This window comes from Camellia sinensis, chromosome 9 (genome assembly GCF_055761805.1).
Source record: "Camellia sinensis isolate YWXY chromosome 9, ASM5576180v1, whole genome shotgun sequence".
Lineage (NCBI taxonomy): Eukaryota > Viridiplantae > Streptophyta > Magnoliopsida > Ericales > Theaceae > Camellia > Camellia sinensis.
The window spans coordinates 49,301,358-49,320,185 of NC_138969.1; the positions used below are offsets into that span (position 1 = coordinate 49,301,358).

Consider the following 18,828-nt stretch of genomic DNA (forward strand, 5'->3'; position numbering starts at 1 on the left):
TTTTTGGTACCACGACCGTGTTGGAAATCCATCTGGGGTAGTGCACCTCTCTGATAGCTCCTGCCTCTAGTAGATTTCCCACTTCTTCTGCCACTATTTCGGTGTGGTGGAGTGTCGATCTACGAGTGCGCTGAATGATTGGTCTGGCGAATGGGTGGACATTGAGTTGGTGACAGATGAAGTTTGGATCGATGCCTGGCATGTCGAATGATGTCCAGGCGAATACATCGATGTTAGAGGTCAGGAATTCCAAGACCTTTAATCTCTCAGTGCTGGACAACGACGAACCGAGCAAAAAGAACTTATCCGGGTTCTTATCATCTATTCCTACCTTTACCAAGTCTTCCAACGCTTTTTGGTTAACTGCTTTGCCGACATCTGCGAATAGTTCATTACTCTCAGGTTCTTCCACTGAATGAACATATCCCTTGGCAGCGCGGCTGCCATTAACCGTGACAAAGCATTGTTTGGACATAATCTGGTCTCCAAAGACTTCTTCAATTACTCCGGCTCCGTTGGGGAACCGCATTACTTGATGATAGGATGACGCTACTGATTTCATGGCATGGAGCCATGTTCTTCCTAAGATTATGTTGTAAGTGGAAGGGACCTTTAACACCCAAAATTCCACTTGTTTTGTCACGCTTCCTGCCCTGACTGGCAGGATAATTTTGCCGACTGGCCATTCTGGCATTGAGTTGAATTCGATCAGGGGGGATACAGCCGGTGCCAGGTCTTTGTCCTCCAATTTCAGTTGTTTGAAGGTGTTGTAGTACATTATCTCATACGAGCTACCTTGGTCTATCAAAATTCGCTTGACATCGTAATCCTTGACGCGGAGGGTGACGACCAGTGCATCGTTGTGAGGGCAATATATTCTTTCCAAGTCCTTGTCTGAAAAAGACATGACGTTCGTAGGGTCTGTTCTCCCCTTTTTGATGGTAGGTTGAGCGCTTAGTACTTCTCTTAAGTGCTCAGCCTTCTTGATCGATCCTCTGAGCTCGCATACACGCTCATGTTCGAATACTCCATGTATCACATTGATCACACCTTGAGATGGGGCGTCAATTGGTATTCCATTGGGGTTATTGTGGTCCTAGGGGGCTGGTTGCGTCCCTCTTTCAATGTATTTATCCAGGTGACCGGCAGCCACCAACTCCTCCAGATGCTGTCTCAATGTTATGTAATTTTCAGTGCGGTGCCCCTTTTCTTTGTGGAAGGTGCATCGCGATCTTTCGTCGTAGTCTTTCTGTGCTTCTCCTAGCTTAGCTGGCCATCTAACGAAAGGTTCATCGCGTATTTCGCTCAGAATCTGGTAGATTGGTTTCTTGAATACCGTGGTTATGGCAGTGCGGACTCTCAACCATCTTTTATCCTGGTCCTCTCTGTTGTCTCGCTTGCCTCGTCTATTTTTGTTCGGACGTTCTACTGCGTTGATCTTTGCTGTGGTCTTTTTGTCTGGTACTGCGATCGTGCCAGATTTTGTTTTGGCACGGGTGCCATCCTCTTCCACCCTGATGTGCTGATGCACTCTTTCCATCAAGGCCTCCATGGTGAGGGACGGTGTCATGGTGATTGAGTCCCTTAGTCTGTTTTCGATTGGAAGGACTCTTTTGTACTGTGCAATGGCGAGATTGGTGGGGCAGTCCCCAATCTGGTTGAATATCTCCTAGTAGCGACTATTGTAGGATCTTAGTGTCTCCTTTTCGCCCATGTCGATGGAGAGTAACTGGTCAATCTCCACCGGGGTTTTGGTGTTCGTTCTGAACCTCGTGACGAACGCCTCCGCCAATTGTGCCCAGGAGGCTATGCTGCCTTCTGAAAGTTTTTCGAACCAAGTCAAGCCTAGGTCACCAAGGCTTGATGGGAAGAGGATGCACATCAAAGCTTCGTTTCGCCGATATACCGCCATAACCTGGCGAAAGTGGCTTAGGTGTATGTAGGGGTCCGTCTTCCCCTCGTACGTGGTGAATTTGGGTTGAAGGAAACCTGAAGGAAGGGGCGCGTTTTCAATTACCGGAATGAACGGCGAGGGCTGCAGCCTTGCTAATGCTTTGTCCGTTGGTTCGTAGGCAGGGCGTGGCAACGACATTCCGACCTCGACGCTTCCATGCGTCCGAGGAGCCAACCGCTGAAGGGCAGATACCCTGCGAGGGTTGCGCGCCCTAGTACCCTCCTTCCATCGTGCCTTTTCTTCCAACATGTTCCGCAAATCGAACGATCTTGGCAACTCCGTCTGCCTAGATGATGTCTAATGCGAGCGCGAGGGTCGATAGGTACTTCCCTCCGTATAAGACCTCAATGATCTCGTTCTCTCAGACCTGGAGAAACGAGTTTTGGAGGTTCTGGATTGAGTGTCGCCTGTCCTGAGGCTTCTACTCTCTGCTTGTGATGGTGTGGAATGCCTTCCACGGTCTTCTGAGCGGCGAGGGGGCGTCTTGCTTTTGCGTCCCTCTCCAGTCGCCACTCATTTTCCCTTCATTTGGCGCTTCATGGCCTCCATGTCCACCGCCATCTTCCTTATTAATTCATCTTGCTCCTTCACGCGGTCCTCCAGAACTTGAGGATCAGTCCTTCGCCTTTGTCTGTCAGGACTTTGTGAACGAGAGTGACGGGGGCTATTAGTCTGCCTCCTTCCCCTTGTATCCCTCCTGGAATTTTATCGCTATGGCTCTAAGTCCGCCATGGGAGGGATAGAAGGTAGGCCTTCGCGTCTTGCACCCCCCTCTGGTGTTTGTCCGTCGATGGCGGACTGCGGCAAATCTTCGTTGTGTGCCATTGCTTCTAAAGAGGAAAAGCTTGATCAAGAGGTTTTGTTCTTGTCTGAATTCCCACAGACGGCGCCAATTGTACAGGAAAGAAATAAACCTTCTCGTATAGTCCTGTTGATCAAGTCCGTGTTCCTCCAAACGTCGTCGTTTTACTCCCTGAAAACACAAACGTGAGCTAGCCGGCGGGTATGTACCGGAAACCCCTCTGATGCCTAAGTCAGCAAAAATAGACAAGTAAACAAAAGCTCTCTGTATTCAGGAATCAAAGTTGTGTTACCTCTCCATAAGTAATGTTGTAAGCTTTTATAGGTTCCGCGTGGCACAATCCTAGTAGGACTTTTACTCCTCCATGTAGAGTCCTCCTAGGATTTATACTCCTGAAAGATAATGCTTATCCTTCAACACCCCCCTCACTACATAAACCAAGTGAGATAGTTCTACCATGGTCAGACTTCAACACGACCGAGGTAAGCATAGCTATGCTAAGCCGCAGACTAGACCGAGATAACATTAGCTCGGCTCTTCCATTCATTGCTCTTACCTTGACTCTTCTTAATGCTAACCACGGTATGTCTAGACCGGAATAACCAATACTCCGGTCCAAACCGGGATAACTTTGTGAGTGACGACCAAACTTGCCATAAGCTCTTTGGGACCGGAGTTACTTCAAGTCTCTCGCGGACCGGAGTAACTTTACACCTCTCTTGGGTCGGAGTAACTTCATAGCTTTTTTACTCAGCCCTTCGCAATTGGGCCCATAACGGCCCATTACCCAGCTCGGCCCAATTTATAAGTATAAATTACCTCTCAATAGTAAAATTAAAATTTTCTAAATGGGTGGACTAGGGCGAGTTGAATTAAAACTCTTTATTCTAAGCTCAATCAAAAAATTAAATAAATTCAAACATTTATTCAACCCAACTTTGGGTTCGTTTGGAAAGTGAGTTTGCTTTTTAATTTTTTGACTATTTTAGCCTAAGGCTAAAAAGTCTTGATTGAGAATAACTTTTTTCACTTTTTATAATAGAAAGAATGTAATGATTATGGATTAGATGTAATGTTTTGTTTTATTGGACTAAAAAATCTATTTTATCTTTTTATAACTAAAATAACTCCAAACCCAACCCAATCCAACCCTTCTTCCCAAACGAAACCAAACAAAATATTTTTCTAAATTCTAAAAATATTGGGTTGAACTAAACGGGTTGGGCGGGCTATTGCAGATGGCATGCCTAGTTCATAGATTGATTATCTTTTTATCCCACAACAAATCGAGTAATTATTCACTACTCTTGGAGTAATACTTCTCTTCCATTAATAAATTGGCACTTAACACTTTATCTCCTAAAATTTTAACACAAAAACTAATTGTATGCCGTGATTAATGATCCAAACAAGTATACCTGCCTGGACCAATATCCACCGTCCACTTGTCATTTCTCCTTTAAATTCTTTTGTCTATATATGTACAAAGATGGGGAATGATATCCAGCATCCCAGACTCAGAATCACCAAGAAAGAAAAAGATATGGAAGCAGCCAAGCAACAAACGCAGAGTCATTTCATTCTGGTACACGGTGGTTGCCACGGAGCTTGGTGTTGGTACAAGCTCAAACCACTGCTCGAGTCTCATGGCCACAAGGTCACTGTCCTCGACCTTGCAGCCTCTGGCATCAACACGAAGAAGATAGAAGAGGTTACCACTCTTTATGATTACACGGTGCCGTTGATGAAGCTCATGGAATCACTTCCTCTGGGTGAAAAGGTGATTCTTGTTGGGCACAGTTTTGGTGGCATGAGCTTGGCCCTTGCCATGGACAAGTTCTCCGAGAAAATCTCTGTCGCTGTCTTTCTCACTGCTTTCATGCCTGATACTGTACACAAACCCTCGTTTGTTATCGATCAGGTACAATTATATAGAAATTGATTGCAGATTCGGATATAAAAATACTCATAATTATTAGGCCCACGCCTAAATCACAAGTCAAGATCTTTTATATTGAGTTTTCATAGAACGATAAGATTAGACTTGGGAGTTGACAAAGAAAATTATTATTATATCCTCAATTGTGATAGAATTAAATCTCAACAATTAAAAAAATTACTTTAACATCTATGAAAAATCACTCTGAAGAATTCTCAGTCCTAAATCACTCCTAGACAGTACGATTATTTGTGGTTTTTATTTTTTACTTTGCACTTCATTTATTGAGATATTTGTTGCAGTTTGTTGCAAGTAAATAATTAATAATCAAAACGTAGAAGTTAAAATCATCTTAATGCTTTTTATTAATATGTTATTTTTAGATTGAGAAAAATTCACATAAGTGAGTAACGATTTTTATTTATTTATTTTAAATATGAAATAATAATGATAAGTTCACAAGATTAATTTATACTCATTAAATTTAAAATTGTCATTACAATTATGTAATGGATAAGATTCAATGTTTAGTTACTTTTTACTTTGACTTTTAAAGTTTATTTCTTTATTTCCGTCTTTAATGTTTCAAGTTTTGTGTTTTTTAAATTTATTTCAAAAACTAATTTACAAAATCACAAGAAATGGTTTATATTTTAAACAAATTTTAAAAAGTGTATTATAGTTTACCTAAACAATAAATATCAATTATATGAAAAAACACTTATGAGTTTTGACTTTTTAGGTATCATTAGCATGTAAATATTTTCTCTAACTTTCATTGAAATGGTATTTCCCCTTTAATATTGTTGGAAGAAATATATCTAGTGTTTTAATTTGATAATTATTGATTTAAATAGAAGGGTAAATTACAAATATACTTCTTAAAGTTTGCTTAAACTATGGATTGTCTCTTATAGTTCTGAAAATTACAAATATCCTATTGTCAAAAAATTTTATTTAACAGAATTAACAAAAAAAATAAAATTTTTAATTACTTTCCAATACAACAATAAAATTACATGAATTGTTAATTAAAATATATTTATAATATTATTAAAACTGTTATTGACTTAATGATTTATTAATAAAATAAGTCATTTATCATGATATTAAAAACTTAAAGAGACAAGATATAAATTTTAAAATCATAAAAAAAATCTATATTTAAATAAATCTTAAGAAGTGCATTTGTATTTAACGTAGATCTACCCTCGTAAGTCTCTTTGCATTTTATGAGCAAAGCTTGTAGGCTTTTCTTCTAATTTGCGGGCTTTAAGATGTTATAGGTAGGGGTGTAAAAATGATTCGAGGCTTGTGGGTGGCCCGAAGCCCGTCCGTGGCCCAAGGTGGGCCAGACCCATTTCGGCCCGGTTAGACTCGAGCCCGAGCCCAACCCAAGACCTTGGGCCTTCCATTTGAAGCCTGACTTGACCCATTGGCCTGGCCCACCTGACCCTCCCTCTCTGGTTCTGCTTGCCAACCGTCAAATTTCAAAAAATTAAAAAATTAAAAAAATTTACACATATTTTATTTAATGATATAAATTTTTGTAATATTTTATTTCATTTTGAGATAAAAATTATTCATTCTATAAATGTTATATAATTAATTTAATGATTGTAATATTGAAAGTTTCATTTTCATATATAAAATTATTCGTTTCAAAAGGAAAAAGTTACATAATTATATACTTTTTTAATTATCAGTTCATAAGAAAAAATATATATATAAGTCATACATAATCAAATTTAAATACCACCATAAATGAAACATAACCAACATTTTATTAATTTTAACTAAAATACTCTAATACAAGTTTTCTTTTATTTTTTTTATCTCTAATAAATAATATACATAGATAATATATTCATCGTTCATTTTTTGAAGGGAAAAAAAAAAAACAGAGAGGCCTGCCCAAGCCCGGTCATAGGCCCTATTCTAAGTGGGCCTAGGCCCCATTTTTCGGCCCATGGCCCAACCCGGCCAGTCAAAAAATCAGAAGCCTGTGAGGCCCACTTGGGCCAAGCCGGGCCGAACCATAATTACACCCGTGATCATAGGCAAAACTAGTGTATTATTATTATAAAAACATTTAATCAACTTGTTTGATTCAATTTTTCCAAAAACACTTTTCAGAAAATTTTACTTTCTTATTTTTCGTATTTTTTTTTTGTTTTTATTAATTTTTTTTAATATTTTAACCAATTTTTTTACTTTTTAGACACACCTAACATAAATACACCCAAAAAGTTAAAAAAAAATTATAAAAAAATCTTTTAAAAATTCACTAAATATCAAAAATACAAAAAAAATACAATAATTCAATACATTTTTTGTATTTTTATATATTTATTAATTTTTTAAAATATTTGACAAGTATAAGCCCATAAAGGCCACGAATCACCTATGGCCCATCACTTGAAGCCCAGTGCATAACCTAGCTGGTGAGGTCCAGGAAAGCTGGAGTTCAACATGGCATAAAGAGCCAATGACATTCAGACACACGGCAAGAGAAGGACGAGACACATCAGCAGACAAAGATCTGCAAAGTTATTGCCACTGCACATCACCATTTATTGCCTCCATCCGGGACAAACCTTTGCCCACCATTGACTCATTTGACGGTACGACAGACCCAATCGACCATCTGGAGACCTACCGTACCCTCATGATCCTCCATGTCTTCCCTGACGAGATCATGTGTCGGGCTTTCCCCGTGACACTGTAGGGTCAGCCTGATTGTGGTTCAGTCAGTTACCAGCGGACTCTGTCTCCACTTTCCAGCATCTCAGCGACTCCTTCCTCCGCCATTTCATTGGAGCCCAGCGCCAACGCCGCCCTGCAACCCAACTCCTCAACATCCGTCAGACCGAGGGGGAGTCGCTACGTAGCTTCGTTACCCGCTTCGACACCGAAGCCCTACAAGTAGCGAAGAATGACAATAAGGTCATCCTCACGGCTTTCATGGCCGGGATGCGATCGTCCGATTTCTTCTTCTCCCTCTCCAAAAACCCCCCGACCTCCATGGCAGCCCTATTATCCAAAGCCCAGAAATATATGAATGCCGAAAATTCACTAGCCGCCCGGCAAGATCCAATATCCAAAAATCTGACCCCCAGAGAAAAGAGAAAAGACTCTGAACCCAGAAATACCCAGTATAACAGCCAAACACCCCAATCATGGTTTTAAAAACCGGACCGGACCGGCCGGTTCAACCGGTTGAACCGGTGACCGGATGGGGTTCCGGTCCGGTCAGCCCCCTAAAACCGGCCAAAGGTAAAAACCGGCCTCTTTAGTGAAAACCGGTGAACCCACCGGTTAAACCGGTGAACCGGTCGACCCGGTGACGGGTTGACCGAACCGGACCGGTTTGAAATTTTTTTTTTTTAATTTTTCTGTGTTTTTTTTATCTTCTTTCTTTCTTTTCTTTCTTTCTTTCTTATTTTATATATATATATATATATATATATATATATATAAAATATAAGAATATAAGAAAATTTTAATTTCAAACTCTTTTTCAAGGGTCTCCTCTTGTGAGGAATCCCATTAAGAGTTTGATGAAATTATTGTGAAAGTCTTCACCTATTTATAAGAAAAAAACTCTTTCAAAAAAACTCAAGAAATCTATGTGGGATTTAATCAAATGTATTGGAGGGAATATTGAAATTTTGATATCCCTCCAAAATTTTTGCTTTCCTTTCAATCAAATTATTTGAATTAAAATCATATGGAGGGAATATTAAATATTTGATTTCATCTTCCAAAATTGAAATTAATAATATTTTAAAATATATTATTATATTTTTCAGTAAAAAAAATATTAGGACAAATATTTAAGATAATTTAATATTTTTAATATTTTTAATTTATAATTTTATTACTTATATTTTTATTTAAATATAATTTTAATATATTTATTACGTCACGGTTCGATTCCGGTTCAACCCGACGGTTGAACCGGTGACCCGTCCACCCGATGCCTTTTCCGGTTCGTTCACCGGTCCGGTTTTTAAAACATTGACCCCAATATCCCGACCGACCTCCTCGCACTGACCGGTCGGCATCGGTCCGACCGCCCGGTCGGTTCGAGCGGTACACGCCCCTCAATTCTCCCATGGAACAAGTCCTCCACCAAATCCAACGGGATTACCCCCTCAAATGGCCCCTGCCTTCACGGACCCCTTCTAACCGGAAAGACCAGTCCAAATATTGTCGCTTCCACTAGGACCACGGCCACAACACTGATGACTGCATCAACCTCAAGGATCAGGTCGAGACCCTCATTCGTCAAGGGCGTCTCAGCCGGTTCACGGACACCCGCCCACAACAGAGGCAAAGAACCGAGCCCCTCAGGAACAACCGCCGACGTACCTCACCTCGGCAGCCAGCCCAACCTGACCAAGGCCATGACCGCCTCCCACAACAGCCTCGGCCCCCAGGTAATCCCCCTCCGCCAGTTGGTGAAATCCGAGTCATTTCTGGTGGCCTTGCTTGCGGCGGACCATCCCGCTCCGCTCAGAAGGCAGAGCTTAGAAAAATAAGGCAAGGCTCGGACAAAGCAGTGGACACGGTAGATCGACCTTCCAAGCAGCCCAAGCAGTGAATAGAGCCCATCACCTTCACGGACGCCGATTGTACAGGCATCCGTTATCCTCATGATGACCCCCTTGTCATTTCTGCCCTTCTCTCCAACTATAAGGTCAGACGGGTTCTCATCGACAACAGCAGTTCGTCATACATCATATTCCTCAGCTGCTTCCGCCAGCTCAAAATTAGGGAGGAAAGCCTGTCCCCCCTCCAAACCCCCTTGGTCGGTTTCACTGGTGACCGGGTGACCTCCATCGGCTCCATCGACCTCCCCATCACTATTGGCGAATAACCACGGCAGACTACCAAGTTACTCACCTTTCTTATGGTCGACTGTCCCTCTGCCTATAACATCATCCTCGGTCGCACCGCCCTCAATGCTTTCCAAGCTATCACTTCAACCTACCACCTCGCCATAAAGTTTCCCACCGACCAGGGGGTCGGGACAGTACGGGGAGAGCAGACCATAGCCAGGGAATGTTATGTCGCCTCACTCAAGGAAGTCAAGCTGAAGGAGGCCATGATCATTGAAGGACTTAACGCCCGAGATGAGGACGAGCTGGTCAGAGGCGAACCGGTGGAGGAGCTCGTTGAGATTCCCATCGATCCCACCAACCCAATGAAAACTGCTAAGATCGGCAGCCAGCTATCCCCCCAAGCTAAGGCCGACCTTACTGCCCTTCTGACCGAGCACAATGATGTATTCGCCTGGACTCATTCAGATATGCCAGGCATCGACCCTTCTTTCATAACTCATCGCCTCAGCATTGAACCTTATTTCCAACCTTACCGCCAGAAGCAGCGCATCTTTCATCCGGAGCGCAATACTCTTATAGCCGCAGAGGTCGACAAACTCCTTGAGGCCCAATTCATCAAAAATGTCGACTACCCTAAATGGTTGTCAAACGTGGTCCTCGTCCGCAAGAACAATGGCAAATGGCGACTCTGTGTCGATTACTCTGACCTGAACCGAGCTTGCCCCAAAGACAGCTATCCTCTGCCCCGCATAGATCTGCTGGTCAATGCCACAGTCGGTCATCAAATGCTCAGCTTCATGGATGCTTTCTCTGGCTACAACCAAATCCTGATGCACCCATCCGATCGGGAACATACATCCTTCATCACCGACCGAGGTACCTACCATTGCCGAGTAATGCCATTCGGATTGAAGAACGCTGGGGCCACCTACCAACGGTTGGTCAATGCCGTCTTCCATCACCAAATAGGTCGGAATATGGAAGTATACGTTGACGACATGCTAGTCAAGAGCAAACTCTCCACTGACCATCTGACCGACCTGCGGGAGACCTTCGCCACCCTACGCAAATACCGAATAAAGCTCAACCCAGAGAAGTGCGCCTTCGGCGTAAGATCCGGGAAGTTCCTGGGTTTTATGGTCAGTCAGCGGGGCATTGAAGCTAACCCTGAAAAGATCAAGGCCTTGGTCGAGATGCAGTCACCCAAGACGGTCAAGGAGGTTCAAAGGCTCACTGGCCAAGTTGCAGCCCTCAACCGTTTCATTTCCTGCGCAACAGATAAGTGTCTACCGTTCTTCAAAGTTCTTCGGCAAACTTTTGAATGGACAACTGAATCTGAAGAGGCTTTTCAGCAGTTAAAGCAGTGCATGGCAAATCCATCCCTCCTTTCACAAGCGATTACGGGCGACTTCCTCTTCCTCTATTTAGCCGTCTCAAGCACCGCAGTTAGTGCAGCTCTTATCAAGGAAGACGACTCTGTCCAACGGCCGGTCTACTACATCAGTCGGGCTCTCAAGGGAGCTGAGCAGAATTACCCCCTATTAGAAAAATTATCCTTGGCCTTGGTCACCGCCTCCAGACAACTTCGTCCTTACTTCCAAGCTCATTCCATAGTGGTCCTCACCGACCAACCCTTGAAGAAGGTCATGCAGCAACCAGAACTTTCCAGCAGATTTATGCAGTGGTCTGTGGAACTCAGCCAGTTTGACATCTCTTACCGGCCTCGAACAGCAATTAAGGGACAGGTTATTGCCGACTTCATCTTGGAATTCACTAATCCTACCCCAACCACTGCCTCTCCACCCTTGCCAGCTCCCATCGAGCCAGAAGACCCTCACTCTTGGACTCTCAACGTCGACGGATCATCTCGCAGGCAAGGTAGTGGGGCTGGCCTCATTCTCACCAGCCCTGAGGGTGGTTATTTCAAATGTGCGCTCCGTTTCTTGTTTGAGGCCAGTAACAACGAGGCTGAATATGAGGCACTGATAGCAGGCTTTCGCCTAGCCAGGGACATTGGTGTCAGCCACATCCGAGTGCTCAGCGATTCTCAGCTTATAGTCGGACAGATCACGGGAGAATTCGACGCCAAGGAGGCATAATGCGGACTTACAGGGATTTTGCACTTCCCCTAGTTCGCCTCTTCAACACCTTCCACATCAAGCACATTCCTCAAACAGAGAACTCTAAGGCAGATGAGATGGCCCAATTAGCTTCCGCAGACCAGTCCATCCTCAGCAGTGGTGTCCGCCTCGAATACCTATCCTACCCCGCCATTTCCCCCGACCAGCATGAAGTTCAATTCCTCCAAAATGAGCCCATCCCTTGGGCGTCGGACATCTTTCAATTTCTGACAGCGGGGGAACTTCCAGATGACCACCAGCAAGCCGCCAAAGTTAGGGCACGATCGTCCAATTACATCACTGTCGACGGCATCTTGTACAAACGTGATTTCTCACGCCCCTATCTGCGGTGCCTCAATCCGACTCAAGCAACTTATGTGATGTAAGAAATTCATGAGGGAATCTGCGGCAATCACTCGGGCGGCAAGTCTCTAGCTCACAAGATACTTCGTACTGGTTATTTCTGGCCCACTCTTAATCGCGATGCGACCGATTTCGTGCTCAAATGTGATAAGTGTCAACGTTTTGCCAACATCTCCCATGCACCCCCTACAGAGTTGATCACACTTTGCAGCCCTTATCCGTTCGCCAAATGGGGGATCGACTTGGTCGGTCCGCTCCCTACCGGCCGAGGCCAGACCAAGTTCGTGATCGTCGCCATTGATTATTTCACCAAGTGGGTAGAGGCAGAACCCCTTGCCACCATCACCGAGCGGAACACAACCAAGTTCATCTGGCGGTCGATCGTTTGCAGGTTTGGCATTCCTCAGGCCATCATCTCTGACAACGGTAAACAATTTGACAACGCCAAGTACAGGAAGTTCTGTGCCGACCTCCAGATTCAACCATGTTTCTCATCCCCTGGTCATCCCTAGGCCAATGGCCAAGTTGAGGTCACCAACCGTTCTCTCCTGAAGATCATCAGAACTAAGCTAGAAGCTGCTAAGGGACTTTAGGCTGAGGAGTTACCGAATGTGCTCTGGGCTTATCGACCTACAGCTCGGACTCCCACTGGGGAAACCTCTTTCTGCTTGACATACGGCGCTGAGGCGGTTATCCCAGTAGAAGTCGGTCTGCCTACTCCCAGGGTTTCACATCCGGATCCAGCACTAACCGAAGAACTTCGTCGGGCTGACCTCGACCTAATTGAAGAACTCAGAGAGACCACCGCTGTCCGACTGGCCTCATACCAACAGAAAATGAGAACACACTACAACCGCAAGGACCGACCGAGGGAGTTTGCTGTAGGGGATCTTGTCTTGAGAGAAGCAACTCTTGCTACCAAAAATCCGACTGAGAGTAAATTGGCAGCCAAGTGGGAGGGACCTTACATCGTGAAAGCCCGACCTCGACCAGGCACTTATCGACTTCAGGACATAGAAGGTCGAGACCTCCCGCACCCATGGAACGCCGAACACCTTAAGCGTTACTTTCAATAAGCTCCTATTTTTGTATTGCTCAGTTATTGGATTTTCTTTTCGGGAAATTCACACATTCTTGATATCCCCCCACGCAATGTAACTTCTTGATTCTATATCTTAGTTATCTATGTGTTGTCTTAGTAACATTCTTATTTGCAGCATTAAGAGCCTCAACCATACTGAGCACTAAAAGCCTCAGCCAGACTGAGCACTAAAAGGCTCTGCTAGACAGAGCACTTAAAGCCTCAGCCAGCCAGACTGAGCACTTAAAGCCTCAGCCAGACTGAGCACTAAAAGCCTCAGCTAGACTGAGCATGAGCCACCTCGGGCAGTTCGACCGTTAACACCCTCTGCCGAACCGAGCGCTAAAAGCTACATCCAGACTGAGCGTGAAGCACTCGTCCAGACCTAATATGTAGTGCTCGGTCAAAACCACCCATGCAAAACTTCATACTTGTGGAATTAATTAACACACTTAGTCACAATTCCAGGTCCAAGTCTTCACACCACTCTTTGCTTAGTCAAATTCCAAAGACGTTCTTATCATTTTATTACATTTTAAATTTCACTCTGCATTGTGGAGTTCTTAAATTTCACTATCATTTTATTACATTTAACTTTCACAGGCCTATCATTTTATTACATTTTAAATTTCACTCTGCATTGTGGAATTCTTAACTTCACTCTGCATTGAGTCCTTATTACAAGCTTCAATTTCACTCTTATTAACAAGGAGTTCTACACACACTTCGCCCACACCTCATTTATCTAAGATCCACAAGCAGAAATAATCAAATAACAAACACAACTGAAATTTTATTCGTTCACAACTTTGTACAAAAGTTCATTATAGCAATTCATGTACAAAAGTTCATTACAGCAATTCATGTACAAAAGTTCATTACAGCAATTCAAAAAAAAAAAAAAACAAAATAACAAAGTATCTTTTTCTCCTTCCTCCCCAGTTACTCCTCCTCACTGGAGAGGGGGTCTTCTTCTTCAATGCCCTCATCCAGAGGGGTTTGGGCCACATCGTCTTCGCCAATCGTTACACTACTAAGGTCTAAGTCTGGGAACAGCTCTTCAGCTCTACGTTTGAACATCTTCTAGCCACTGTCCCAGTACTCAGCCATTTCATGCTTATAAAAGTCTGACTGCTGGAAGCTCTCAATAACTTCTGCTTCAGTTCTGCCTCCAGCGGTCATCCTCGATGGGCCAGACCCCCCAGATTCTTGCCTAGCCAGGCTACTCGCGACCGCGGCATCAACCGCCGTCTGAAATTCGACAGACCCTTTGAATTGCTCCACCCCCGCAACGCACAGATCGGGATAAGCCGCCCTTTCAGAGGCTGCCTTTGCCCTCTCTTTGTCCAGCTCTTTCTGCAGAGTTGCCCTTTCCGACGCCGCCTTTGCCTTCTTCGCTTCCAATTCCTTCTTCAGGCTCTCCTTTTCCTCCGTCGCCTACACTCTCTCTGCTTCTAACTCCCTCTGAAGCCTCCCTTTCTCCTCCACCGCCTTGGCGCGCTCGCCCTCCAGTTCCCTCTGGAGATCGCCCACTTTGCCATTAGCCTCATCTTTTTGCCTCACCAGCTCTTCATTACTGCTCATAGCCTCTTCATGTCGCTCGACCGCGACGGCGTAGGCTCTTTGGGCCTCGTCCAACTTCTTCTGCTCGCCAACAAGTTGGAACTCGAGCGACACCACCTGGCGGCGTGTGTCCTCCAGCTCCGCCTTAACCGCTGGCAGCTCAGTGTGGGCACTCTCCCAACTTGCACTCTTCTTCTTTATTGCAAGCTGAGCCTTGGCCTCATCTGCCTTGAGTTTGGCAGCCCCCGCCTTCCTCAGCAGGGCCCCTGCTAAGGTGGTTACCTCCATTTGAGCGGAGTATAACCTCCTTAGCAGTTCAGCCTCGTTGAATCTGGAGGCCGAGCGCAGGGCTGCCTCTTCTACAATCCCTACAAGGCAGTCTGCCCCTACCCTGGCTGGGCCTTCTTTTCCCTCCAGCCGCCCCGCCACCGCACGAGCATGGTGGATCGCCGTGGTCCCACCGATTCCTCTTTCTTGAGGTGCAAGACCCCCCTGGGGCTGTTCCTCCCTCCTTGGCCCAGGGCCAGCAACCTCATCCTCCACTTGCCTTTCGGGGGCGGCCTTTGCGACCCCGGCGGCGATCGCCGCCACCACTGGCACCACCTCCATGCCCTCTGAGGCAACATCTACCACTTCTAGGCCACCTACCTTTCCTGGGGCCCCCTCCACTTCTCCCCCTTCAGCCCCCTCGGCCGCACTGGTTTCCTTCACACTTGCCTCCCTCCTCCTCTTCTGGGCAGGTACTTCCTCACTCCGACTCACCCTCTTTTTCTTCTTCCCCACGCCCAACGCCTCCATCTCCTTCAAGGACCTCTCCTTCAAAGGGTCTGCTGGGGGCGGCCGCGGTACAAAATCTCCTAAGTTTTTCTCTCCCAAGGGTTTGGGGCAAGGTCGAATCCTCCCCCTCGCAACCGGCTTTGGTGGTCGGTCGGCCTGGGACTCTTTGAATTGTTGGGCTTTAGCAAGGATAGCCTGATCCTCCGCCTCTTGAGCCCTTCTCCTCGCCTCCAACTCCGCTCGGTCGAGGTCCCTACTACTTGGCTTTGGACCCAACCCCGCCTCAAACAATGCCGATGGCTGAACGAGCTCGTCCCATTTGGCCCCTTCTCTCTCCCTCCACTCCTTCACCCTCTTCACCCTCCCCTCCGCAACTGCCCCCAGTTTCGGCTCCACAAACCTAATGGGTACTTTCCAAACGGTGCACGCTCCAAGCCCCCCATTGGCAGACACGTAGAACCATCGCGGTCGCCACCCCTTGATCGATGACGGCAGACCCGCCACCAACCCCTTCCCCTCTGCTGCCTACAGAGTGACCCACGTCTCCTACTGCCCCGAAGCCTTATAACACGCAAAGAATTCGTCTACCGTCATGGCCTCACCTCCATTTGCCTTCGGCCACGCACTTGCACAGGCTAGCAGGATCTTCCATGTGTTGGGCATTAGTTGCCCCGGTACTACCTCCAGACGGTTAAGCACAGCCACCACCACTTTCGGCAGTGGCAACCTCAGTCCACCCTTCAGAGCTTCCTCATAAAGGGAAAACTCTCCTGGCCTGGCGTCAGACGGCCTTTCCGTTGATGTCGGCAGCAATAACTCCACTTCTCCAGGGATTTGGTATTTTTCGCGGATAGCCTCCAACTCTGCCTCAGTAATCGTGGATTTGTCAGCCTTCGTGTGCCAATGATCTGGTTCCGCCTGGCTGATTGGCTTTAGAATTGCTATCATGGTGAAACCGTGGGATCGTACCACCGACTCCCCCACCCTCTCTGTCCTATACTGCGCCACTAGCTCCATAGCATCATCATCTCCAAACGGGTTCACCCTGACAATCGCATTCCCTTCTTGGGCCATTTCTGTGGTTTGTTTGCGAATCGCTTCGGCGGCTGGAACAAGGAAATCGAAAAAGTGTTGCAGAGGTATATTGTGAGCAACAAAGGAATCCACACTTGGAATATTTTGATTTTTCGTAAACAGGTAGGTGAATCGAATAATGCCAAAAGCCCACGATTTGCCCGTATTCCAAGGATCCCAATTAATTTTCGCCAGTTTGAAAACTTTTCAAAATCATCCGCCAAAACTGTCTCTTCAACACCCATAATGACTTACCGTTTCATTTCTGATCCAACGCCTAATCTTCCCCCCTACGGGATGTTGCCACGTGTACGCCCACGATCCACTGTCTCCTCCCCTTACCTTGTCTTTTCCACTTCAACTCACCATGTGACCCGCCGCGTCTCGAGTCCCACGCCCGTCCACCTCACCCTTCACGGTCGGCCCTTCTTACTGCCGACCATACCACTCGACCAACACCGCGGTCGGCCCTCCTCGCGGTCTGCCCTCCTCGTGGTCAACCCTCCAGCTCGGCTAACACTCCGGTCGGCCGTCCTCGTGGTCAGCCCTACCACTCGGCCAATACCGCGGTCGGCCCTCCTCGTGGTCAGCCCTCCTGCTCGGCCAACACCACGGTCGGCCCGCCCGCCCCCTCGCGGTCGCCCCTCCTTGGTGTCGACCGTCCCGCTCGGCCAACCTCGTGGTCGGCCCTCTCCGTGATCGGCCCTTCCACTCGGTCGCCCTGCGCAGTCGGACCACCTCCCGGTCGGTCCACCCCCCTCGATCACCTCTTCCGGTCGACCTCCATCCTACCAACCCCTAACACACTCATCTACATCACTAATATTCCCTTTGTTAGACTAAAGCTGCACTCGGGAATAGGGGACTACTGATAGGTATAAGCCCATAAAGGCCACGAATCACCTATGGCCCATCACTTGAAGCCCAGTGCATAACCCAGCTGGTGAGGTCCAGGACAGCTGGAGTCCAACATGGCATAAAGAGCCAATGACATTCAGACACACGGCAAGAGAAGGGCGAGCCACATCAGTAGACAAAGATCTGCAAAGTTATTGCCACTGCACATTACCATTAATGCAGCCCATCACAGCATTTATTACGACAACACCTCCCCGTCGAAACAGGACCCTCCTTACCCTGAGCAAGGTAAGCTACAGCATAGGCTTTCGGCGAGGAGAGCAGGTCGGAAGGGACAGCGAAATGATTACCAAAGGATATAAGCGAACGTTGTAGATAAGAAAAAGGTTAAGCTTTTCTATCCCTAACCTCTCCCTCTACACATTACTTCTCTTTCTAACTTGTTCGTCGGAGAGTTCACTGGGGGACTACCCCGTTCCTCGTTGAACTTGCCTGCAGGTTATCCGGTGGGCTTGATCATTTGGACGCGGGCTTGAGGAGTTTGGACCTGCCCGATCCATTCACTGGGACGAACAGCATTATCAATATTTTTTCACAATATTTTTTTATTTTTTAAATACATCTAAATGAAGTGCATCTAAAAAAGTAAAAAAATGTTTAAAGTTTAAAAAATATTCATTAAAAACAAAAAAACACGAAAACTAAAAAAATCAATTTTCAAAAAACTTAATCTAGAAAATTCAAACCAAACACATTGTAATTTTATATAATTATTGAAATTAATTTTTTTTTTGTCTTGAGTCTTCAATTATTATTATTATTATTATTATTATTATTATTATTATTATTATTATTAATTTTGAAAATGTAGATTTAATATATTATTTAAAAATTGAATTTAGAGTTATACCATTATTTCTATTATTTTTCTTTTTCTTCTTTCTTTCTTTCTTTTTTCTTTTTTAATTTTTCTTTTTGTGTTAGAAACATAAGATACACATTATAATAATCAAATTTTGGATGAATTTTTATATGAGAACCTTTTTATTTAGAATGACTTGAGATATGGAATTTTTCAAACATTCCAAAAAGAGGTTAGATTGTTCAAATATTTCAAAAGAAGTACAAAAACTTCTCAATAAGGTTTGAGTAAATGTATAATTTCAATATGTAACACTCCAATATAATACTCAAACGTAACACTAAAAAAAAAAACTCATTATTATACTTTTTTTCAAATGTAACACTCTAATATAACACTGCAAAAAAAAAAAAACTCCTTAATGTAACACTCCACTATAACACATAAAAAATTTTCGTAGTGTACTTTTCTTAAATGTAATATTCTAATATAACACTAAAAAAAAAATGTGGGATTCTTCACACCATTCTAAAAGGGTATGAGATTCTTCAAACCATTCTAAAATGAGTACAAAAATTCTTTAATAAG

The 18,828-nt window shown here is 45.0% G+C and overlaps 1 protein-coding gene across 1 annotated transcript in view; it reads left to right on the top strand.

The window, feature by feature from the left end:
- Positions 1-4,230: 4,230 nt before the first annotated feature.
- The window catches only part of LOC114320163 (salicylic acid-binding protein 2), a 29,562-nt gene continuing 14,964 nt past the window's right edge, over positions 4,231-18,828 (top strand). The window contains exon 1 of the mRNA XM_028267289.2: positions 4,231-4,677. Within this exon, the coding sequence (XP_028123090.2) occupies positions 4,246-4,677 (432 nt within the window). The 5' untranslated portion in view covers positions 4,231-4,245. The remainder of the gene's footprint in view (positions 4,678-18,828) is intronic.